The 25,861-nt window shown below is 43.3% G+C and overlaps 2 protein-coding genes across 2 annotated transcripts; one reads left to right on the top strand and one right to left on the bottom strand.

Annotated features, from left to right (window-relative positions):
• The first annotated feature begins 2,994 nt into the window (after positions 1-2,994).
• LOC136488489 (alpha carbonic anhydrase 8-like) lies at positions 2,995-5,830 on the top strand. The gene is made up of 3 exons (XM_066485410.1): positions 2,995-3,395; positions 5,153-5,219; positions 5,792-5,830. The coding sequence occupies exons 1-3, from the start codon at positions 2,995-2,997 to the stop codon at positions 5,828-5,830; spliced, it is 507 nt and encodes a 168-aa protein (XP_066341507.1).
• Positions 5,831-11,644: 5,814 nt separating this feature from the next.
• Positions 11,645-15,145, bottom strand: LOC136490091 (uncharacterized). Its single transcript, XM_066486578.1, has 2 exons — positions 14,858-15,145; positions 11,645-14,110 (listed from the first exon to the last, which is right to left on the bottom strand). Exon 2 carries the CDS (start codon positions 14,014-14,016, stop codon positions 11,974-11,976), a length of 2,043 nt encoding a protein of 680 aa, XP_066342675.1. The 5' UTR covers positions 14,017-14,110; positions 14,858-15,145; the 3' UTR covers positions 11,645-11,973.
• Between the last annotated feature and the right edge of the window lie 10,716 nt (positions 15,146-25,861).

Here is a 25,861-nt window from a genome sequence, read left to right on the forward strand (position 1 = left end):
GCATGGAGGGCGGAGAGAAGGTCGGAGATGTGCTTCTTGTCTTTAGTCTGGACGCCCCAGCCCCATGACGCCGGAGCATCCACAATAAGACGTCCGGTGTACTTCGGTAGGGGGGCACTCGCATCATCCCTAACATAAAACCATTGCGAATGCCATCCCTTGTTGGATGTGGCCAGACGCATGTACGGGTAACCCTTCGATCGGGTATGGCGCAGGTGAATGCTGGCACACCCCATCGGTGCGTCTACTTCTTTCCCCCCAATCTTCCTCCTCGACAGACTAACGCTAAAGAAATGCCGCCACAGATCAAAATGGGGATCGATCCCCAGGAAACCCTCGCACAGGGCAACAAACGCTGCCATATGCTGTATCCCATTGGGAGTTAGATGCTGCAGCTCTACCTCATAGTAATCTAATAGCCCCCGAAGGAATCTATGCGCGGGTACCCCGAATCCCCGCTCATGGAAGAGGGCAAAAGAGACGACATACCCTTCAGGCGGCACCGGCTCACCCTCGTCGCTAGGAAGCAACCACTCCTGGACGGCGGATTGTGGGCGGAGAAGGCCACGGCGAACGAGGCCCTCCAGACGCCGGGAAGAGATGCTTGATCTGCCCCACAACTCCATTGAGGCAGTAGGGGGGAAGGGCAGGCGCGAGCTTAACGGCGGCTGGAACACGAACGCAGGCCGGCCGACGGTGGCAATGCGGGCATGAGGGGCTGGGAAGATTGGCGGCGGATGTCTCAGAACGCAAAGGAAGGGGAGCGAAATACGGGACCCTGGGGGCGAACCCCGCGGTTTTATAGGGGGCGACGGACACGAGAAGGGCAATCGTCCGCCTCGATCTCCGGGCCTGCCACGCGCGCCCCCGCGTCGCGTCGCGGGACACGCGCCCGCAGTCCCTATCTTCTTATCCCAAAAATCTCGGCGGACGGTTCGCCTTCCCCAAGCGAATCCGGACTCTCTGCCCACCGGGGAAGCGCAAGCCACAAAGGCCTGTTTCTTTTCTCTTTGGCCCACCTAGGGTCCAGCAACTCGCCGGCCAGCCCAACTAAGAAGGAATCCACGAACGATCCGCCATCAGGGGCAGAAGCACCAGTTAGGATAGCCCCGAGTCAGTCCCCAGCGAACGGGACGCCACGACCCACTCGAAAAAACACCCAGTTGATGAAAAACTAAGTCCTTCAGCCTTACCCGCGAAGGGGCCGATACAACCCCCCGGGCGACTCTACTCGAGTCACCCGGGGGCTCGGGGGCTACACCCATCGGGTGCGCTCGCGCGCACCCTTCGGCAATTTAGCTTCGGCGAAATCAAAAAACACCCTCCAGGCGGTTCTGCCCGAATCACCTAGAGTCTCGGGGGCTACTGTCGGGGACCTAATACCGGGGTACCCCAGAAGGTGGAACCGATAACCACCGAACGTAAAAAACTTCTGGACGCATAAGGGCGCCATGTCATCCTTTGTTCGAATGACAGGAGTTCGGTTCCGCCTCGCCCGACACCCTTGGGACGGGCTCGGTCTCGCCCGAGGACCGAGGGATAAACTCCGTCTCGCCCGACGCCTTGAGGACGGGCTCGGTCTCGCCCGAGGGCTGAGGGATGAGTTCCGTCTCGCCCGATCCCAGAGGGGTGGGGTCAGCCTCACCCGACGCCTTTGTGGGATAACCCTGCCTCGCCCCAAAGGCTCAAGGCTAATCTCCGTCTCGCCCGACGCCTATAGGGCGGGCTCGGTCTCGCCCGAAGGCTAAGGGATAGATTCCGCCTCGCCCGATCCCGGAGGGATAGGGTTAGTCTCGCCCAAGAGATAGGGACTGGCCTCCGTCTCATCCGACGGCCCAGAACGAGCCTCGCCCTGATCGATATCTATCCCTCATAACGATGGGTACAGGACGAGACAAGACGTTCGGGTCAACCATGGCTCCAACGACCATACCCTGCACCCTGACAGGAAAAGAACTGCCAGGGAACGACAGGACTGACGCTTTAGACCCTTCCGGGCGCCGCAGAGCCCAAAAGGTATTACAGGTACGTGCACCTCACTCTGTAGAGTTGTAGGCGCCGCCTTCAGCTCTGGGACACGGAACCCAACGAAGATATACGACAACCGCTACACTCCAAGAACGGATTTGCTATCTCCACGAACGACGGATACTCCGTCACCGCGCTGTGGACCCGAGGAAGCGGGGGGGGGCCTCTTCCCGACCCCTCAGGTCCTCCAAGTCAGAGAGCCTTGGCCACGGCGCTACACCGGACCCCGACCCCGAATTCTCCCAACAGGAATCATGGGAACCAGAAGGCGTGTGGAGCAAGGCTGGGGGAGGCCCCTAAGTCAAAACCACTGTACTACAGCCCATACCCTGGGGGCAGCATGCTGTGACTGATCTGACATCCTACAGAGATATTGACGACATCATAAGCACTTATCTTCCTTCGCACTCATCAGAATGGAGGACCTGACCAGGTAGACATGAGCCACAAGGCTAAGTAGAGTACGCATCCTGGAGCTCTCACCCTTGTAAAGCCAGCCCCTTCATCTATAAAAGGGGAGGCATGTCCTCCATCAAACGGGGGGAAAAAATAGGACCGAACAATAGAACGCACTCACACACATTCAAGCAGCTACGAAGCTCTTGACCACCTTTCAATCCTTCGATCAGAGACTTGGGAGCAGTCCCTCTCTCGGCAGTTTGTATCCCTTACTACAGATCGTTTACGGTGCTAATAACACAAGCAGCAACAAACTGGACGTAGGGACGTTCCGCCCGAACCAATATAATTCCTGTGTCCTTTAGCGCACCATCCGAACCTAACGCGCATTACTATAAATTTACTTGCCGGTGCTTGTACGAAACACCGACAGTGTCGTTAAAAGGGGTAGGCGCACAACCGAGTAGATGTGAAATACCTGCGCGGGAGATTGAACTTCGAGCGAAATATTGAGCCCAATAAAACAAACAGTCACCAGGCCCAATCCTCCCGTCCACCCACACAGTCATGCCGCCGAAGCCACTGCTCCAACCCCGCGTACCTACGCCGCCCAAGCCGTCGCTCCAGCCGCACGCCGTCGAAGGCCGACGGAGACAGCGCCACCCAGTCATCGCCGCCCTAGCCCGCCGTCGCCCTAGCTTCCACCCGCCCCAGCCCAATGTCGCCCCAGCATCCCGCCACCCTAGGCCACGGCCCCAGACCCCGCCGCCCAAGGGACGGCCGCTGCCGCAGCCCTCCATCGCCCCAGCTCCCCGCCGCCCCAGCTTGTCATCGCCCCAGCATCCCGCCACCCCAGGCTGTGGCCCTAGACCCCGCCGCCCAAGGGATGGCCACCACCGCAGCCCTAGGCCACCGCCGATGAGCAAGAGGGCTACCACCGCTGCATCCCTGTTCCCCTCTGCATCCAGGTGCATCACCTCGGCATCCCTTTCCTTCCATCCCATTCCCTTGTGTGCAAGGGTTTGGGGATAACTAATTTTCTTGTACTTTTTTCTTGGTGGCAGAAAGGACGAGACAAATGTGAGAAAGGACTGAAAGATTCAAGGTTTGTGTTGCTTCTCTTGCCAAACTTTCATTCAATCTAGATCCACATCTCTTCCCCTCTATGGAGAAGGAACCCGATTTAGATGCGATGTTTACTTCTTTAGTTGATTTTGCAGAGGAATCAGCTGGATTCAATATCTTGTACACATCACAATCCATCACTTGCATGTAAGTTTTGTTGTGCCGGATCTACAACTTATTTCAAGTATTAAGACAAAATTCACACTAATGGCAATTCATAGTCATTTTACTTTAGTCCTTTATGCGAAAAACATGATGTGACTATTCTATATAAAAAAGAGAGAAGGGAATCAATTGAACTTTAAGCTGCAAGTGCAAGTATACGTTAGTCTTGGGACTATTGAAATGCATACATGTGTCCTCGTTGCAAAAAGACCAGTTCTGAGTTTTTCTTTCTTGTGCATGTTGATTAATATCCAATAAGGAAGCACTAAAGGATTCAACTCTTCGATTTTTCTTTGTACACAAGTCGTCATGAACTGTAGATTGAAAGTAAGTTTTCTTGTGCTCAGGTTTTCGCCTTATCTGTATGGCCTTGTGTGATTAATTAGCGTTGATAATATTATCTATAGGGAGCACGTGCAAGTTGGCCTTCTAGTCTTCATATGCTCTTCTACTGCCATTGCTTGATTGGTATGCTCCTTTTCTTATGAACTTTGTCTCTCCATTTGGCATAGAATTGCAGGTTGTGTGTGATCTGTGATGTGATGATTTTAGTTTCGAAAAACTAGACTAAATTTCCCCTATAGATCCTGTTGATAGCTTGTGGTGAGACGATTTTTTAGTATCAAGTGTGGTGAAATTGATTTAATTTTTTAGCATCAAGTGTGCTGATCTTGTCATGCATGTGCTCTCTTGTTTATCTTCTCTCTATGCGATTTGTTTGTACATATTGCCAAGTTTGTCCCATTTTCTTATCAAGTTTAGTCAGTGATAAGATGGGGAATATATGCATGCTTTCTGCGGAACTTATTGTATTGAAGGATGTATTTGACATTGAACTTTACTTGTACTGGTAACTGACTGCTGGCATTGTTTTGAAAGAATGCTTGTATATTCTCAATAGCTGGACTCTTCAGCTTAGCGATGCCAAACACGTTTGAATTATGAGTTTACAACAGCCTAATAAATCAAAGAATTGATAAGACCACCTTATATCCTGTTCAGTCTCACAGCTTCTCATTCAGTCACCAAAGTTCACAATGAACTACCTGTACATTGGGTGTAAAATACTATTTCACTTCATATGTTCAAGAATGGTTTTCTGACATTGCCATTTGGTTGACCTTTTTAGACTGACAATGCCACCAGTCTAGACGAACGAAAAAAAAAGGTTGTTCTAAGAAAAACACCAATCTTGGACAGTGAACATTGCATCCTCTTTTTAGATTACATGATTTTTTGTACTCGCTTGCTTCATCTCTTTTAAAGCGGGCATCATCTTGAATAGTGTTTCAGCCATAACAGTGTTTTATAATCCGTACTTTTCGGCTTGTCTTTTTCACCCTTCAATGCATATTAGCCGGGAGAAGTTTGAAGTTATCACCTCTGAATGTTCCTTTAAGTAAGTGCTTACTATACCTTGTGCTTTCAACTGCAGAAAGAGTTTTCCTAGTTACTTGCAGGAGGGTATGCTTGAGGCCATCTCAATTCAGGCATTGGCTCAGGTAAGTTCACCTGTTATACTTATTTTTTTTTGATATTATGGTGCTGAATTTGTAATTAGCTTGTACTGTCCAACTGCACAAAACAGTGTTGGCTTCTCAATGTGAAAAGGCAACATTGTCAGTAAAGAGGAGACTAGCCTGTGAGCAAGTTAGTTATTTTTCTCAGGTCAGTATTGCATAACACAGTCCTACAATTGACATTTTCTTCAGTTTTTTCAGCGTCTAACAATATTGCTACTTATTTAATTGGTTAGATGTATACCACCTTTTCAAGGCAGAGTTTGTGATGTACTAGGATAATGATTTAGGGGATCGACCAAGTTTGCACTTCTTGATATGCTCATATTCACTTTGTCAATTTAGCTATATATACTATGGGAATTTTAATTGGAAAAAGGGGTGTGGATGTGCTGTCAAGAATTTGAATCTGCACGGAAACAGGCCTTCTTTTGTAGTGTCATCTAGTGCATTCTTGTGTACAGCTAGTATATATATATATATATTCCATGTGCTCAGTTAAGATTGACATCACATTGAGGTTTTACAAATAGTTAAATAATAATTGTCTGCAGGCTTCTCAAAGCCAGAGGAGAAGTGGAACTCAGAAGTAGAAGATGACCTGGATGGCTTAAAAGAGCTAGGATGGTCAATAGATTTTGAGGATGACAGTGAAAAGTCTAAAAATACAGAGGAAAACACACATGCTCTTTCTGGCCTGGCCCAGACATATAGCACTGGATGCAAAAGAGTCAGTTGGGGTGATCGGGTATGCTTATGTTTCAGTGTGAACTTTATATGTTGGCGCTCTTGTACTTTGTTTGTGCTATTTTCTCAAAATAGTTGGGTAGTTATCATCTTTATTGAAATGTGCTTCTAACTGCTGAGCTAAAACATATATATAGTTTACTAGTTGGACATATTTGTTCAGTTATTTCTCACATAATATGGCACTTCAGAGATAGAACTCAATGGCCAAGCTTATGTCATAACTACACTGTTTCTGTTGACAAGTGCTCATCCTTCATCTTATATACTTTTGCAGTTTGAAAAGGGTGGGTTTTCCATTTCTGCAACTAAAAGAAAACTTACTTCGTCACTAGTCATAGGGCCTGGATCTGGGTACAATTTGGTAAGTATCAACTCTGCCAACTTTTTGACATAAGGTTGTCACTAGTCATAAGGTTGTTTGAAGACACAACGTATATAATCCCTTCAGATACACAAGACTGAATTTCTGATGTTAATTTATTATCTTGCCCATCAGGCTGTAGCATATTACTACCATGGTCTTGTACTCGACAAGGGCGGTGAACCGGCCAACCATATCAGCGCAGTCTGCTGCCTCTCTGCAGCTGATGACCTACTTTCAGACAGCAAAAGGGCTTGCTTGAGTTTCTGCTTGGCAAATCCTGTCACAAGGTCTGATACTACATTACTACTCCAACATAGCTAATAGGTTAAATTAATCAAAATATGTGCTGACGGGATCTTTTACTTATTCAATTGTACGTAGGGTACCTCCTCGTTGGGGTGTCATGAAAAACTTGCACACAAAAATTCCAGATGTCGCTTACAAGAAGTTTCAAGTGTATGGGAATCTGTTTGAGCAAAACAAGAATAGGTAAATCCCCAGATCCCAGGACCAACTATACATCTGAAATGGCAAATTTTATAGTTGGAAGGTTGTTGTTTGTTGATTCTAATTGCTTTTGCCCAAAAACAATATTCAGAGCATGTTGAAAATTGAAATGGTAGTCTGCTTGAATTAGGCTCAAGAACATAGATGAACAACCTATATCATTCATATTTATTGTTTTGCTCTAGTGGTAATTTCACTACTTTCCTGGTGCAGCACACTTCAATCGGTTCCTAATCTTCCAGAGTTTGCGCTGTCACTGAGACCGGAAGGATACGAGTTGCCAAGCACCGATTCAATCTGGGAGAATGTTAATGGCCAACCTTAGATTCAGAGCCTCAAGGCGCATCTGAACGATGGCGAAGATGAAGTAGATTCAAAATGATAGTTCTCACTTCCAAATGCTTCCTTTCATTGTACCACCAAACGTAGCAGAAGTTATACTCTAGAATTCAAAATGCTTAATCCAAAATGGTTATGAACGTAGCAGAAGTTGGTGTATGTATGGAAGATCTAATATATTATTTATACAAAAATCAAGTGAATTTGTTCAATGTGATGCCTTCTATATGAGCAAAAGTGGATTTGTCAAATTATTTTAATTGTAATTATATCTATTCAGTTTTGCCGACAGTTTTTTTGGGCAGGGTTTGGTTTGTAAAATACCTTAGAAATGATTTGGCCAACATACAAACTGTCGGCAAAGGTCTTAACTGTCGGCGTAGGTCTTAACTGTCAGCAAAGGGTTAACTGTCGGTAAAGGTTTTAACTGTCGGCGTAGGTGGACCGTTTGCCTACACATAAAGTGTCGGGGATTCTGTTAACTATCGACAAAAGTTTCGTCGACGGCTTCTAGCGCGACTGTTTCTAAACTGTCGGCAAAACTTTTCGCGGGAGGTTATCTGTCGGTAAAGGTGCCCTTTGCCTACAATAGAAAGTGTCGGCAAAAGTATGTTGTGTTATAGTGCTAGTTGGACTCCATTAGTGCTTAGACAGTACCAAGTGTGCATCCACTCTGCTGATTAGACTTGGTTGGGTCAAGTGACAGTTTATATTTATCACTCTAGTTCATCGGCGTGACCTAGATGACTTCATGGTACTATGCCTCCCCGGTGAGCTCTCGGTGGAGTTTGTGAGAGGCCCAAGAAGGTGTAGACTATTGTAGGATCCATCCTGTTGGAGTAAAGAAGAACCAGCCAATGAGAGGACTTGGTCCTTGTGTGATTAATGGGGTGCAAGATCCTTGCACATAGGAATGCAATCATGTGCCTGAAGCACGCGCATGGAACCAACAGAAGGTTCCTGAACCCTCAGTGGAGTATCTGTAACGAGAAGACTGAGAACTGGGCGACAGCGAGGCAACCACAACGGATGCAGGTCCAAGAAGAGGGTCGTCCATGCAACACAATCATTATGACTAACGTGTGTTTGGAAGTAGCCTTGCTTAGTGAGGTCACAACGATGCATATTGATCGGTCTTTTATGGTTTTCATGCCCCAAATGATTGACTTCGAATATTCTTCAAAGGATATGACTGAAGGCTACAATAAACGAGGTAGTTCTCAAGGTTGTTTGGCGTCCAGAGACACTTAGAGTAGTTTAGTTTCTACTTTCTCTTTTAGCTATACTATAAAAAGGGGTATGAACTGGTACTGTAACCTTAGTGAGTCTAGTGAGTGGACATGATGCACACTTGTGAAAACTAGCACCAGATAGCTCAGATGAAGAGTATGGATGAAACCTAAAGTTAAACTCAAAAGAGTTTTATTGGAAGAGTCTGCATAGTTTTTGTAGGCACCGGAGCTCTCCGATGTGGCACCAGAGCTTTAGAAGAGTGCATTGGCTAGCGTTTTCTCTGGCTGCTCAAGGCATATTTTTCGATGTGGGCACTGGAGTTTACATGGAGTGATGCAATAGAGATGTGTGTGGTTTGCTAAGAAGTGTAGAAGGCACCAGAGTTCTCCCGTGTGGCACCGAATATTGCATTGGAGGTTGGTCATAGAGAGGGTGTTTTAATTTGACAAAGCAGAAATAGTGTCACTGCAACTCCGGTGCACCACTAGAGTTTGTCTGTGTAATAACGTCTACTTTGGACTTGAGTCGGTAGAAGGCCGCTGAACTTCTACAGCCCGAGAAACCCCGTGCATTTCTTCGGCTGAGTGGAGTTCCAACGGCTAGTTTTGGGTGCTTGGTCTATATACTCGGATCTCACTTGGATGCCAGGGCATATATAGCTACACATACTTGAGTCCAAGAGAGTAATTTGCCCTATTAGAGTGATTAGGAAGTCTTAATTGAATATTAAGGACTTTGTTAGTGCTTAGAGAGTATCAAGTGTGCATCCACTCTGCTCATTAGGCTTGGTTGGGTCAAGTGACAGTTTGTGTTTATCACTCTAATTCATCGGCATGACCTAGACGACTTCATGGTGTTATGGCTCTGGGTGAGCTCTCGGTGGAGTTTGTGAGAGGGCCAAGAAGGTGTAGACGGTTGTGTGATTCACCATGTTGGAGCGGAGAATTGAAGAATCAACAAATAGACAGGGTGTGGTGCTTGTGTGAATTAATGGGGTGCAAGATCCTTGCACATAGGGATGCAAGCATGTGCCTAAAGCACGCGCATGGAACGAACAGAAGCTTCCTGAAGCCTCAGTGGAGTATCTGTAACGAGCAGACTGAACCTACGACCGCGAGGCAGCCACAGCCACAGTGGACGCAGCTCCAAGAAGAGGGTCGTCCATGCACTCCATGCAATGGTTAGGTCGTCCCTGATCTGAACTTTTTTTTTCTTCTGTACTCAGTCAACATGGTGACAAGAGAATTAGGAATTGGGATGGACCATGGAACTCTCCAAGGGCCACTGCTTCCTCCGGTTCAATTGACTTAGGTTGATGATTGGCTTACTTGCTGCTACAAGAGAAAAAAAAGAGAGTGATTCTGCTTGTTGTTTAACATTTATGTAATTAGAATTACAAGCCCTTTCATTAATGTGTGTTTAGGTATTACTATTTCACACAGTTCTATTTGGCATGAGATTGGTGAATGCATTCCTACTGTGAATGGTTGAATCACACAGATAAGTGGACTCTGCATTTGTTGCCTTGTGTTCTGTACTTTTGGTGACCAGTCTAAATCAAGCAAGAAAACCAAACTATTGCTTTAGGGCATGTACAACACGTTTCATGTAGCCGTCTGCGTTTATCAGGCCCGTAAATACAGGAGCAAGATGTGCGACTGTTCAGGGCCTCCAAAGTTTGAAGGCCCCAAATTTACACTAAGGGTCTGTTTGGTTTGGATGACTAAAGTTTAGTCACCCCACTTTAGTCCTTTTTTGCTAAACAAGGTGACTAAAAGTGACAATGGGTTTTGTCATCTAGTCACCAAAGGGTGACTAAAGGAGACTAAAGGACCAAAAAAAAAAAGACACCCCTGTCCCTCGTTACTGCCCCTCCCCAACCAAAAAAAGATCCTAGGCAATTGGTAGGGGCGTTTTGGTCCTTTTTAACAGTTTTAGTCCTCTTTGGTCACCTATAAACCAAACAGTCTAGGACTAATGTTTAGTCCCTGGATTAAGATTTAGTCTGTCTAGAGACTAAACCAAACTAAACAGGCCCTAAGTATACTAATTAATAATGGTTAATCAATTATTGGATAGATGAAAATAAAACGCAACATTACAACATAGGCCTTAGATTGTTGATTAGCTAATTGGACCGGAAGAATGTAAGACCGGTGCCAATGCCCGCCGGCCTGCTTGGCTGGCTTCTTAGATTTTAGAGCCCTATCTTATGTTTCACACATGCGCCTCCAGTTTGTAGGTACGGCACTGGCGTTTATGTCTTGATCCCTTGAAGTGTGTATATAAACTAAAATTGGAAAATTATCTCAGTAAGCAGCTAACGGGCTCAAATTAATGGGTTCTTTTGCAGAAAAAAATGGCATCAGATTTTTGAAGCCTTAGGCCTTAGCGGGGACGACTGAGGCCCAATACTCTGCGGACTAGCACGCACTGACGCACGGTCCACGCTGAAACGTCGATACGCCAATGCGGGCTGCTGGGTGGATCCAGTCCACGTGCAGCACCAGCTCCATGGGCCTACTGATTTGTCCACCCACCCACTCTCTCGCGGCCGCGTCCAACAAGTACTCCCTCGAGTCCCAAAATAAGTGATGTTTTATGAAAAGTTTACTCTCATAGTCACAAGTCAGAAGCCATTCTCTAGTTGCCAACTTATACTGGCTTTACAACTTTAACATGAACTACTCGCCTTGTTTCTTTGTTTGCTCCTCATCATTTGTACGAATGAATATTTCTAGTACATTTGTTTGCAATACAGACAAGAGTAGCACAAAATGTTTTGAGAGCAATGAGTAAGCAGATGAATGCTCTGAGCGATGGTAAAATATTTTTTAGATTAAGAGTGATGGTAAAATATGGCTTTTTCATATGTTGATGTGCAAGATCACCGAAAAAAACATGTACTTCATCCATTCCAAATTATAAGTCATACCAACTTTTTGTAGAGTCAAGCATCTCAAGTTTGACCAAATTTACATAATAAAATAATAACATTAAAGATATCAAATAAGTATTTAGATTCTTCATTAATTATATTTTTATAGTAATAACTATTTGATGTCATAAATCTTTGTAATTCTCTCTATAATTTTGGTCAAACTTAAGATGCTTTGACTTCAAGAAAATTGAAATGACTTATAATTTGGAATGGAGGTAGTACTTCAGAACACAAAGATGACTGAATAAGAAATGGAAATAAAGTGGACACGGCATAAAAGACATCCATGATTGTCCATATACACACTAAAACTCCATGTTCTGTCAGTGTACAGCACGAGCTGACCAACAATATAATAGTGGAGTAGATGACTTCAGATCTACATGAAGATCATCACCTAGCTGACTTATCACATCATATTTCTGGAAAAAATACATGTTAAAGTAAAAGGGAAACAAACATATATACAAGCTAGGAATTCTAGAAACAGGTACATTATTAAAAAAAAAGAACAAGAGGAAGACAAATATCACTACAATTCTACGCCTGCTTGCAGTACACATCAGTATCAAATACTTAGGTGATCTTCCCATAGATGATACTTAGCCTACACGTATGGGATCACTGGTGGAGATTCGACGGTACCCGAACATGTGGCGCATCAGGTTTGGCAATCTTGGTTCTGCTGCCACCACATCTGTAGTAGCTTCAGATACTTGTGCAGCTGCCTCGGTCCTGCGTTCCTTCCAAGATCTCCTAATTGTTTGAAGTTCATCTGCCACTTCCTTCATTGTTGGTCTCATAAAAATCTTGTCTGCATTCAAAATGGTACACTTCAGTGCCAATCTCCCTAACTCTTCAAGCAGAATGATATCTTCTTCGGCTGTTATATCCTTATCGAACAATGCCTTCCCGGTTTTTTCCGTCTCATATGCTCTTGTGAATTTGGCGAGGAGGTCATCATGATCAGTATCCTTATCCCTACTAATCAGTGCCATGAGAACACCACCAAACCTGTACACGTCACTTTCCAGGTTCATCAACACAGAACCATAGCGAGACGGGTCGTTGTTGACAGCTTTTTCTAGAAGGCTGCTACTAATTACACCAGTAGTACTTTCACTCTTCTTGAAAAGCATGCATGCCCTTGAAAACTCTGTGAGCTTCGGTACAAAGTTATTATCAAGAAGTATAGTGGATGCTGAAACACTACCATGTCCGATGATACCAGTCTCTGATGAATGCAGGTATTGTAATGCTTCTGCAGTCTTAATTGCGATCCTCATACGCAAATCTAGTGGAAAATCTTCCTGGCTACCCAAAATGTCAGAGATACTGCCTTTAGCAACATACTCGTACAGAAAAGCAATAGTTTGGGATTCCAAACAACAACCCAAAATTTTGACAATATTCTTATGGGCAATTTTTGATACGACCATCCCTCCGTTGATGAATGCCTCTTCAGAGTCCTCATAAATCAATTTATGCACCGCCACCATTGTATTGTCCTCAAGTGTTCCTTTATAAACCTCAGTTGCTGATGATGTCCCTCCACTGAGTAGATAGGAGTAATTATGTGTGACTTCATTTATCTCCTCCTTTGTAAAAGTTCTTACATTGTAGAGTTCAGATAGAATCTTAGAATAGCTAGTACTTCCCTTCAAAAAGCTCAATTTCTTCGTAAAACTAGGAGGCCTTGAGCTCTGTGTGTACGGTTTGGCCCATATGGAGTGTGTTGCCAATATGGATTGTGGACTAGTCTTTAGATCTTTCTTGAGCAGCCGAAGGCATTTTGCCACTTCATTCATTTGAGGACGTGTATGGATGTTCAGTGACAAGCATTGAGATGCTAATTTCCACAGTTCTTTAAGAACCTTCATATTATCCTTCTCAGCTATTGCTGCATCAAATAGTTCCTTCAATCCTTTCCCCTTGGCACAGGCTTTATTGAATGTAGGAATTAGGTTAACGTCCCCATATTTTGCCCTTTTTCGAGTTATCAGTTCCAAGAGGACTATACCAAAGCTATATACATCACTTCTCGGGGTCAGACACCCCTCATGAAAATATACAGGATCCATGTAACCCATACTTCCTTTTAAGGTTGTAGTGAACTGAGTAGAACCACTGAAAAGAAACCTTGACAGTCCAAAATCTGATACTTTTGTTGTAAGATTGTCATCTAAAAGTATGTTGGCTGGTTTAATATCACCATGATAAATATGGTTGTCACTTGGTGAATCCATCGAATGCATGTAGCTCAGTGCCTCTGCACACCCTATTGCAATGCCCAATCTTACATCCAAAGGGATAGGAGCGTCACTTCTATAGAGTATGTCATCAAGGTTTCCGTTGGAGATATAGTCTGTTACCAACATCAGAGTACTTTCACCAACACAGTACCCTATGAGCTTCACCACGTTATTGTGGTTCATCATGCTGTGGATGTTTACTTCTTCCATAAACTCATCACGCAAGTCTTGTCGGAAACACCTTTTCACCGCGACTAGATCATTGTCAGCATCAAGGACCCCTCTATAGACTTCTCCAAAACCACCTTTTCCAATAAGAGTGCTATAATTGCTAGTAATGCTTGCAATCTCATCTTCTGTGAAAATTTTAATTTTTTGACTCATTGAACCCATAGATGAGATCTGTACTCATAAGCTTATTTTCTGGATACTCTGCTCCAGTTGGCCAATGATTCGGGTCCCGCGATCAAGATCTAAAGTTGATAACCTGATAGAAAATAATTTTTAAATGTCATTATTTGCAAGACATGGCAAATGTTGATTTATCTAACTTCATCTGTCAATGTGCAGAGGGTACTTTATTTGGTTTTAGTTTCTGAGCCTTGAACAGTTCAGTCAGCATGAATAAGAATTCTAAGGACACTCAGCATAGTACAACCTAATGAAATTTCACCACTTTTTTAAGGATACATGAATGAAATTTGAGCTAGAGTACCTGTCTCCCTAAAATCCTATACCCTTTTGGTGTGAATTTAAGTAAACTCGACTAAGGCAACTCATGGCCTCATGGGTTTATCTAGCATTTGTCATCCCAATTGCAATGTACTCCTATCTTTCATTTTTTTTCCCAATTCCCACAGTCCAAAAGGGTTATCTAGTTTAATTCAGGAGGGACCTTGAATCGCAAGTTTTCTTCAGCGGAGCCAATTGGATGCTCCACAGGAAAATCTCTGTGATTCCAAAAAATGGAGCGACCTAATGGATGAATTTTATAGGCAACCGGGGAACTAGTTCCCTCCAAGATTGTGATTTCCAAGAAATTACCCCCCAACATCCCTACGTCGCAACAACCCTCCCCTAGTAGCCCAAAATCCCAAATGCTTATGCATATGTATTTCACCAATCTGCACAAGATTGACGGTTGGGGAGAAAATAAGCTCTAAAACATCTGACGCGAAATGGTTCTCTGCATTTCAGAGGAAAAAGACAGACAGAGAGAGAGAAGGAAACGTACGTGCGATGGAAAGCACCGGACTCCGACTAGCCGGCCGCGCACCTCACCGCCGGCCGATAGGCGCCCCGCTGATTTCACGACGAAACTCGCCGCCGCCCGGGTCTTCGCGCCGACGACAAGCAGAGCAGCTTTCCCCCCTCCTCCCTTCGTCAGCCTTTCACCATCAAACCTTGCTGCTCTGTCTGAGGACTCCTCCGCAGTAGCTCTGCACGAGACTCGGAAGCAATAAAGCTCCTCCCCAGACCAGTCGGAGCGGCGTTGACCGCCGTGCTTGACTTTAAAAAGTACTCCGGCAGATACTACGATCGTTTGCTGTATTTTTTCAATTAATAAATAATATTTTTCTTTCATAATAAATCAACTAAGAATATTTAGGGCATATATTGGTTTTATTTACGGGTGGTTTTGCCGATGCCACGGATAAACAGAATCAAGTTGTTGAATGAGTCATCTAATCCTTGTCTTATTTATCAGTGACACCAACGGCCTATACCTGTCGGAATCGTCACCGGAGAACTAGCGCCGTCGGCGATAGGTCCTACTATATGGCTCCGAAGATTTTTTTTTTTCAGAAAGCGACGATGGGTCGCGTCGCTTTCCGGCCTCGTCTAGGCAAGGAATCTCTATCTCGAGAGATGGCGAAGGCTGTGAAAAAAAGGGATTTTCTGTCTTGAGTGTTGGTGTTGCGCTCTAATCTAATCCTCGACCTGCTCCTTCTAGCAACAGGGACGGTAACCTGTAGCCGCCTTCTTGCAGCGGGGACTTGATCCCCTGAGCACAATAGGTCGCGTTCTGGCTCCAGCTTAGGTGAGTTCTAAACAGTGGCGGGCCCAGAATTTTTAGGGCTGGGTATTCAAAATATATAGGGCTATCAATTTGTTTTTGACAACTAAATGGCTAATATTCAGCATGTATAATGGCATATAATTCCTCTATGCGCGTGCGTGCGGGAGCAGAACACGTCTTTGGGCCTCAGCTAGAGAAAATGGGCCATGGGGCAGCACTGGGCCTTGGATGGGAAGGGAAAACGAGTCCAAATTGGGCTGAATTATCTGTACACGCAGTTCTGCTGGTGGGCCCGCTCTTGGTTCTAAACAGCCTAGCCCAGGACACAGGCAGCTGTTCTTTCACGATCCATTTTGGAGCTAAAGTCGACCGGGTTATCTGACTCGGCCAAGACTTGGGTAGTTAAATGCTTACATGGGCCTTTAAATTCTACTGAGAGAGCGGCCAAGCTAAAGGCATACAAAAAATTGGAGGAACCTAATAATTCAGGTAACATTTTAAACGCATCTTTTCTTTAGTTCTCTAATGATGTTGTTGCTCTTAATATCAGTAAGGTGGGGGGTTTTGTTAGGTTCAGATAATACTAGTGTTACTAAATCGATTGACTACCTTAAGCATGTGGAAATTAAAGGAGCAGACTGCATTTGTTGCCTAAACAAAAGGAACTACATGCTAGTAGCAAACAATTGGACTGTAACTTAATAAATTCGGAGGATGAACTTGATCTCTTAGCTATTAACCACCTTTGTGGTGAGATAGCCGAGGGTATGAGTCAAGGGGAAAGCCAGTGATCTATGTGATCTATAGGTGGTGCCCTGAAAAAATAAATCAAGTTCAAAAAATAAAATAAAAAGAGAACCTTTAGTTTAACAAATGAAGGGCATATTTCGGAATTGTAATGGGTTAGGTGACCCAAAAAAGCATAGATTTGTGTTTGATTTGGTGCGGGAAAAGGAGCTAAGTTTTGTTGCTTTATCAACGACCGGTAGGAGGGACTACTCACCAAATTTTCTAAAAAATTTGTGTGGCGGCAAGGACTTTTTATGGCACTGTAAACCTCATCGTGGTAGACCTGGTGGTATGCTAGTAGGTATAAACCTTCTAGAGTTCGACATTGGTGAGATAGAAGAAGGACATTTCTTTGTAAAATTGAAATTTAGAAATAAACAGGATGGCTTTCAATGGTTTCTTGTGTCTGTCTATGAGGCAGCTCAACATCATCTTAAAGAGGCATTTTTAACAGAGTTAGTCCAACTATGTGTTAAAGAAACCTTACCGATTTTAATAGGTGGTGACTTTAACATCATTAGAGGGCCACAAGAGAAAAATAATGCCAATTACAATGATAGATGGCCATTCTTGTTTAATGCTATCATTGATGCCTTTAACTTAAGGGAGTTGGAACTTTCTAGTAGACAATTCATTTGGGCTAACAACCTAGAAATTCCAACATTTGAAAAGTTGGATAGGATTCTTTCTTGTATAGAGTGGGAATTGAAATCCCCGCGTATCACTGTCCAAGCTCTATCAATAGAAATCTCTTTCATGTACAGAGTCGGGCCATCTGATCATAACAATTTGGTGATGGATGAGTCATACTGTGATGACATCCCTCAAGTTACAACAGAGGAAAATGAACTCTTGGTCGCCGAGTTTACAGACGAGGAGATTAGAGGTGCAATTTTCCAATTGAACCATAATACGACTCCAGGTCCTGATGGCTTTCCTCCAAAGTTTTATCATGTATTTTGGAATGAGGTTAAGGATGATCTGATGGCTTTGTTCACATATTTCTATAAGGGAGAATTGCCTTTACATAGCCTAAACTTCGTAACAATCATTTTAATACCAAAGTCTAAAGAAGCTAAACAAATAGAACAATATAGACCTATCTGTTTGTTAAATGTTAGCTTCAAGATTTTTACTGAAGTGGCTACAAACCAAATTGTAAAGATAGCTCAATGCATAATTAAACCATCCCAAATAGCATGCCTACTTGGGAGAAATATATAATGGACTGTGCAGTTATTTTACATGAAACCTTGCACGAGTTACATAAAAGGAAACATAATAGAATTATTTTTAAGATTGATTTTGAAAAGGCATATGATAAGGTGAACTAGAATTTCTTTTAGCAAGCACTAAGAATCAAGGGGTTTCATCCGGTGTGGTGTGATTGGGTCGGGGCTTTTGTTCAAGATGGGAATGTGGGCATTAAAGTTAATGATCAAATGGGCTCATATTTCTAGACCAAGAAAGGTCTTAGACAAGGTGATCCTCTATCACCGATCCTTTTCAATATTGTTGTAGATATGCTAGCTATCATTTTATCTAGAGCCAAGGAGGAAGTCCAAATAAAGGGGTTGTAAACATCTAGTGGAAAACGGTCTGTCTATCTTACAATATACAGATGCCACGGTTCTATTTTTGGACCATGATATTGAATAGGCAAAAAAATTTAAAACTTTTGTTTGGTACTTTTGAACAATTATCAGGTCTGAAATCAACTTCCATATAAGTGAATTATTTTGCTTTGGCCAAGCAAAAGAATATGAGGAGCAATACTCAAATCTATTTGGTTGCAAAATGGGATCATACCCTTTTCGATAAATGGTTAGGCTCCCAAGCTTTGAAAATACAATACCCGAATTTATTTAATATAGTGCGTAAGAAACAAACAACAGTGGCTGATGTACTTAATTCCACCCCTCTCAAAGTGTCTTTTAGAAGGGCATTAGTTGGGAACAAACTGTTGGATTAGCAAAGTCTAGTTGCGAGAGTTGCTTTTATTAACTTAAATGAGGGTTGGGATACTTTCATTTGGAACTTAAATAATAATGGCTTGTTTTCTATTAAATCCATGTACAAATACCTAGTCAATAACATGATTAAAGTTACCAGGAAATTTGGCATATGAAAGTGCTCTTGAAGATTAAGTTTTTTGAGTGGTTGTTTAAAAGGGGGTGATTCTGACAAAAGACAATCTTGCTAAAAACAATTGGAATGGTAGTAAGTATTGTTGTTTTTTAGCAAACCTAAAACTATCCGACACTTGTTTTTTATTGCCATTATGCCAATTTTCTTTAGTGTGCTATGTTTGTTTTGTTTGGTATTAATCCGCCAAGGAACATGAACTATCTTTCCAATAGTTGGTAAAAGCTAGGAGGTTCCAAATATAATCATGTTTTATTGACTAGGGTTGTGGTGTTTTGCTGGGCAATAAGTATCACAAGGAACGATTTGGTTTTTTATAAAGGTTACCCAAAAACTTTTTTGCAGGTTCTTTCCGAGGGGCGTGCTGGTTACGATTTTGGGCTCTATTGCAGCGCTCGGATGACGTAAGGAATGGATTCTTGACGCTCGCAAGCTACTAGAATCGAGAGCCATGGAGTTCTTCACATCGCATGGATGGTCCTTTATTACTGTCTTGAACTTTAGTTCTGAATCTATAATAAGTTCTAATTATGGGTGTGCTACTGTAATAAGTTTTAATTATGAGTGTGCTACTGTAATAAGTTTGGACCGGTGCTTTTTCCTAGAAAAAAGCTGAAGCCGGAAATTTTCCATTATCTAAAAAAAAAGTCACAGACAGATCGCCAACGAGATGCTTTTCGCCTCGACCCTGTCCGTCGCTCCCGAGAGCGAACTCCCAGCAGTCGCCATGTGCACCACGACCGAACACCTTCGCCGCTGGTCGCCAACGAGCACCACAACACCGGGCCTGACGTCTGGTCAGCTGAACGTTACCTCTCCTCCATCGCCTATTGCAAATTCCATCAACATCCACAACATCCTGCCGTGCCCTGTACCCTGCCGACCGCTGTGCGCCCAGTCCTGCCACAACTCCCATGATACCCTTGTTGTCTTGTACGCTGATCTGATCGGCATGATTCACCGATCACCAGACTGTCGTCCTAGCCGCAGACTGTCTGCCCGGTTCATCGCTGAACCCACAGCTTGGTATCATCGAATCCTGCCAAGTTGTCTGGAGTATGCAAATCTGAGTGACCCTGTGTTTTCTCCTACACAGCTTGAAAATTACTGAACCATCTTGTCCAAGCACAAGTACACGCATGCAACACACAACCGTGCATCCTTGCATGCAACTTTTCTTTTCAGACACCGACGCTACTGTCATGGCTAGAGAATAGACTTTCGATTTTTGGTTTTAGTCCTGGCCAGAATTTGGTCCGAGAGTAATAGGACATTTAGTTCCGTTTAGAAACACCAACCGAGACTAGCACTACGTAGAAAACGATTTTTAGTAACGGTTCAAATTTTTTGTAGGGGCGGCTGGTGATGGAGCCGCCCCTATAGTGGCGTGCTAGGGTGCCCAGACACCAGCCGCCCCTACAAACGGAACAGTAGGGACGGCTGGTGTTACGAGCCGCCCCTACAAATGGGGTCTGATTTGTAGGGGCGGCTCAATTAACAGCCGCCTCTAGAAATGGTATTTGTAGGGGCGGCTGGTGATTGAGCCGCCCCTACAAATGGCCCCGTATTTATAGCACCGATTTGTAGGGGCGGCTCAATCACCAGCCGCCCCTACAAATGCCCCCCATATAAAACAGATGCAACTCCTTCTTCCTCATCGGATCACTCACTCCAACCCGTGAAAAAAAGATGGGGAGGCCTTGGGCACCTCCCAAAAATTGCTCTACTAAGGGGGAAAGGTTTTGGTCTCAAATCCTTTGATGGAGAGGTTGTAGAAGGTAAGAAAATGCTATTCCAAACTTTTTTTTGAAGTTTTAATGGTTGGTTAGTGAGTAATTAGAGTTTTGTTTTTTCTCTCTCTTCTATGGTGCTTGAGCTATTTATGAGCAAATTAGACCCAACTTTTAAATGTACTAGGGTAAATTAGGGGGGACAAGATCATACCCTTATTTGGTCCATGTTTCTTGATTTTAGTGAACCATTAGTTAGTTTTATGGATGTTTCATGTGCATGTGATCTAGATCTAGGGTTTGGTTTTTTATTAATTTCATTTTTGTAAATTTATGTTTGATAAAATTGGACTAGGGTTTGTATGAAAGATATTGGGTAAAGTATAATTATTGCTAATTGTTGTCTTTAAAATTATTTATTGTAATCAATAAATATGTATTTTAATTATTTATGGATAAATGGGCCATTAATTAATTTTTCTCTACCATGGTGTGTTTGTATGCTTCATGTAATTATATTAGATTTATATTCATATATATCTGAGGTATATACAATTATTCTCAAATAATTATTACTTTGATTCATTTTTATATATATCTAAATAAGTAGTCCTTTAATGTTTGTTTTGTTGTTGTTGTAAAAGATGGAGTACAGGAACTCTTGAATGTATGGTTCATTAAGGTTCAAGGCAGGTTTCCGTGAAGAGGTGGATAAATTTATTGAAGCCGCAACGAAGCATGCAACGACATTGAAAGAGAATAAGGATATAATTATTTGCCCCTGTAAAGATTGCAAGAACCGTATGGCATGGACAGATGTGACTATCATCAGATCACATTTGATTATGTGAGGATTTGTTGAGGACTACACAGTGTGGATTCATCATGATGAAACGGTTAATGTTAACGACGAGGATGAGGAGGAATACGACGACGAAACCATAGAATCCCTGTCCCAATATTCAGTAGAGCTTGATGCACGAATGGATTTTGAGTTTGGCAATGAACAAGGTGGTGATGCTGGTGGTTGGGATGGTAACGATGAATGTGGTGCCAATAATGATGGTGGAGCACGTGTCGGAGTTGAAGATGATTTAGATGACATGATTCGAACCCTTGGACCAGAGATTTTACTAAATAGCCCGAAAGGTCTAGAAAATTTGGAAAGAGTGACAAAAGCATCGAAGGAGACTGTGTATGGTGTTGAAAAGGGTTGTCCGACACATTGGACATTACTACGTTTTGTGCTTGAGCTGCTCATCCTAAAGGCTAAGTACGGCTGGTCAGACTATAGTTTCAATGATCTATTGCATCTCCTGTCATGGGTGCTGCCACAACCAAACTCAGTTCCCGGCAACACGTACCAAGCGAAGAAGGTCATAAGTCCATTGATAATGGGGGTTGAAAAAATACATGCATGCCCCAACCACTGTATACTTTTTCATGGCGAAACGTTCAAGTCATTGGATAAATGTCCCCGGTGTGGGGCCAGCCGGTACAAGAACAATGACCTTTACGGTGGGGACAAACCATTCATGGGGAAAAAGAGGAATAAGAAGGGTACAAAAAAGGTGGTACAAGAATCTCAGCCCCTAGAGGACACTCCATTAGGCAATGATGCAAAGCAGAGAAGAATTGCTGTCCTAGTAATGTGGTACCTGCCAGTGACTGACTGCTTGAGACGTATGTTCCTAAACCCTAAAGAAGCTACACTCATGACATGGTGGGATGATGAGCGCAAGGTGGATGATGATAAGATTGCACACCCGGCTGATTGTAGTTAGTGGCAAAGGTTTGATGAGAAGCACAAAGAATTCAGCGATGATCCAAGGAATATACGGTTTGGCCTGAGCACCGATGGAATGAATCCCTTCAATGAGAGGATGAGCAACCACAGCACATGGCCAGTGATCTTGACCATGTACAGCATTCCAACATGGTTGTGTCAGAAGAGAAAGTACCTTCTCCTCACTATTCTTATTTCTGGCCCTAAACAACCAGGCATTGATATAGACGTGTTCCTCGAGCCCTTGATGCAAGAAATGGAGAGGCTATGGAGGCATGGGGAGTAGATGTACGATGCGTTCCGAAAGGAGGACTTCATATGTAGAGCAATAATATTTGTTACTACCAATGATTACCCCACGTTGTTTGCTTTGTCTAGATAGATCAAAGGGAAGACGGGATGCTTGGTTTGCTTGGATGGTACTACATGGGTGTACCTGGATGCATCCAAGAAGATAGTTTACCTAAGGAACTGACGCTTCTTAAAGACAAGTCACAAGTACCGCAGCAAATTATTCTTTAGATTTTATGACAACGCCCCGGAGATTGAACCCCCTCCGGAGAGATGTCATAACGGAGAACATGTGTACAGAATGGTGAAAAACATACGCGTCATCTATGGAAAGAAGAATCTGGATGGGACCAACAGAGATAGAAGCACACCTCCTGTCGAAGGCGTACCTTTCAAGAAACAATCGATCTTTTTTTAGTATCTGCCTTATTGGCCAGACTTGGAGGTCCCCCATGCCATTGATGCTATGCACATGCAGAAGAATGTCTTTGAGAGTCTCATTGCTATCTTGATGGACACAGGCAAGTCAAAGGATGGTATGAAAGCACAGAAAGACATGGTGCAGCTAAACGTGATGCCATAGCTTCACCCGGTACTTGAGGGTAATGGAAAATACACTCTGCCCGCGGCGTGCTTCAACCTAACACCAGACGAGAAGAGAGCTATATGCACTTTCCTGAGGGGGATCAAAGTCCCGACTGGGTTTTTAGCAAATGTGAAGAAGCTAGTGTCGATGAAGGACTTGTCAATAACACACTGCAAGGCTCATGATTGCCATGTGATGCTGACAGTGTTTCTACCTATTGCAATCAGGGCTATAAAGCCAGAGTTCTTGAAAATGGCCATCACCCGCATGTGCTACTTCTTTTCGAAGATCTCACAGAAGACGATTGGCAAGGAAGAGCTGAGTGACCTACATGAATTTGTGGTGGAGACACAAAACCAACTGGAGATGTGTTTACCTCCTGCTTTTTTTGATATAATGCCACATCTCATGATTCACATGGTTCATCAGATACAGGCGCTTGGCCCTTGCTACTTGCATGAAATGTGGTCATATGAGCGGTTCATGTCGGTTTTAAGTCGATACGTGCATAATCGAGCATACCCAGAGGGCTCCATGATAGAGGGTTACAGTACTAAAGAAGTCGTCAAGTGCTGTCAAGAGTACATAAAAGTACAGAAAGGGATTGGTAAACCCGATTCTCGTCATAAGGGTAGGCTGGCTAGGAAGGGCACCAGTGGTAGAAAAGTGTTCATCGACCATGACTACAAAGAGGTGAGTCGGGCGCATTACAGTGTCTTGCAGAGTACACAACTGATGCAACCGTATATTGATGAACACTTGGCTATCATTATGGCGGAGAGAAATGGCCGTTCGGATGATTGGGTCATGAAACAGCACAAGCAACGACTAACTACATGGTTGAAGGACCAAAACATACCGCCTGAAGAAACCATAGACTCTATTACCATCAGTAGGTTGGCGGAGGGGCCATCGAGACAAGTGACATCTTGGAATGCTTATGACATCAATGGGTACACAAACTATACCCGCACAAAGGATAGTAAATATGTGAACCAAAACAGTGGCATTCGAATAGAGGCTCTCGATGGATTAGGGCGAAAGATCCAATACTTTGGCATCATTGAAGAGATATGGGAACTTGACTATGGAAGGGATATAACGGTGGCCCTATTTCGATGCCGCTGCATCAAACAACACCAACTGAACGAGATCAGATTGAGAGTCCTGGACCTCGAGTATCTAGGCTACCAAGATGACCCTTGGGTGCTCGCTTCACGTGTCGCACAGGTTTTCTATATATCTGACCCACAAAGTAACCTCCCCCCGAAGAAGAAGACAAAGCACGTGGTTGCCTCCGGAAAACAACACATTATTGGAGTCGATGGCGTGGATGATGTTGAAGCTTACAATAAGTACGATGAGATGCCGCTATTTACAGACTTTCCTAAGAAGACTAGTGTTGTGGAAAAGAACCTCCCCAAAGACATAATGCCATGGGAACGAAAAGGTGTCAAAGGGAAAGTCGTTACAGCGGGCTAGCTAGTTGTTGAACATGGAGTGTTTGTGTAAGTGTGTGTTTGTAAGACTTCATTTATGCATGCGTGTGATACTATATATTTATGTACGTGTGTAAGACTACATATTTTTGTATGTGTATGAGACTATATTTTATGCATGTGTGTGAGACTATCCTTTGCAACATCCAGATGACTCTATTTGAACATCCACTTTATTACTACAAAATTTCATTTGTCAAAGTTTGAGCACTTCAAATTTTCAAATTTAAAAAAATGACAAGTTCAAACGAGATTTTCAACCACTAAATGTTTTTGAGCTGAAAAAGTGATGAATACCAAAGTTGTATAACTCATCAAGATCTATAACTTTTATTTTGATCATTTCTTTATCTGACAAAGTGATAGTAAACATTGTTCACAAATCAACATGTTTCTCGTATAGTTCATGAAACTATGAGTCATGTGAATTTATGAACAATGTTTACTAATACTTTGTCACATGAAAAAGTGACCAAAATAAAAGTTGTAGATAGTGAGGAGTTTAACAACTTTTTTGTTCACGACTTTTATTGTTGAAATCATTTAAGGTTTCAAAATCTTGTTTGAAGTTGCCATTTAGTGAAATTCAAATTTTGAACTGTTCAAATTTTGTCAAATGAAAATATGATCAAAATAAAAGTTGTACATATTGATGAGTTCTACAACTTTGGTATTCATGAGTTTTCATGTGAAATCATTTACTCTTTCAAAATATTGTTTCAAGTTGAAATTATTTGAATTTCAAAATTTGAATCGTTCAAACAAAGTTACATGACAAGATGACCAAAATAAAAGTTGTACATGTTGATGAGTTATACAACTTTTATGTTTACAACATTTTCATTTTATTTCATTTAACGTCATAAAATTGTATTCGAAGTTTTAAAATTTAAATTTTTTATTTTTGTTTTTTTTGTTTTCTATATTGTTTTGACTACAATTGTTTATATATATATTTCTTCATATATAAAATAATAAAAAATATTATATTTGTGTATATACACAATTTTTTTATATTACTTTGTATTTTTATGATATAAAAAATATAGAATTTATAATTTAAAAAAAATATTTGTAGGGGCGGCTGGATCAAGAACCGCCCCTACAAATGGTACCTAGTATAAATAGGAGGGAAGCGCACGGGAGTCATCGTCTGGGCGCTGTCTTCTTCCTCCGACGCCGTTAGGCTGCCTAGGGTTTCTGCCGTCGGTCCCGTGCCCGCCGACACCCGCACCCGGTCCACGGCGCCCGCCCCCGCGCGCTGACCCCCGGCGTCCCACGCCCGGCCCCCGGCGCCCTCCCCTGCGCGCCGACCCCGGCGTCCCGCGCCCGGCCCCCGGTGCCCTCCCCCGCGCGCCGACCCCCGGCGTCCCACGCCCGTCCCCCGGCGCC

The sequence above is a fragment of the Miscanthus floridulus genome, chromosome 10 (assembly GCF_019320115.1).
Source record: "Miscanthus floridulus cultivar M001 chromosome 10, ASM1932011v1, whole genome shotgun sequence".
NCBI classification, from domain to species: Eukaryota; Viridiplantae; Streptophyta; class Magnoliopsida; order Poales; family Poaceae; genus Miscanthus; species Miscanthus floridulus.

What these genes read in the sequence shown, in the direction of transcription:
- LOC136488489 (XM_066485410.1), top strand. Translation starts at nt 2,995, where the DNA reads ATGCCGCCGAAGCCACTGCTCCAACCCCGCGTACCTACGCCGCCCAAG. An exon ending in CTGTTCCCCTCTGCATCCAG is followed by an intron (nt 3,396 to 5,152) that starts GTGCATCACCTC and finishes TTTCAACTGCAG; the next exon opens with AAAGAGTTTTCCTAGTTACT. An exon ending in CAATTCAGGCATTGGCTCAG is followed by an intron (nt 5,220 to 5,791) that starts GTAAGTTCACCT and finishes AATTGTCTGCAG; the next exon opens with GCTTCTCAAAGCCAGAGGAG.
- LOC136490091 (XM_066486578.1), bottom strand. Translation starts at nt 14,016, where the DNA reads ATGGGTTCAATGAGTCAAAAAATTAAAATTTTCACAGAAGATGAGATT.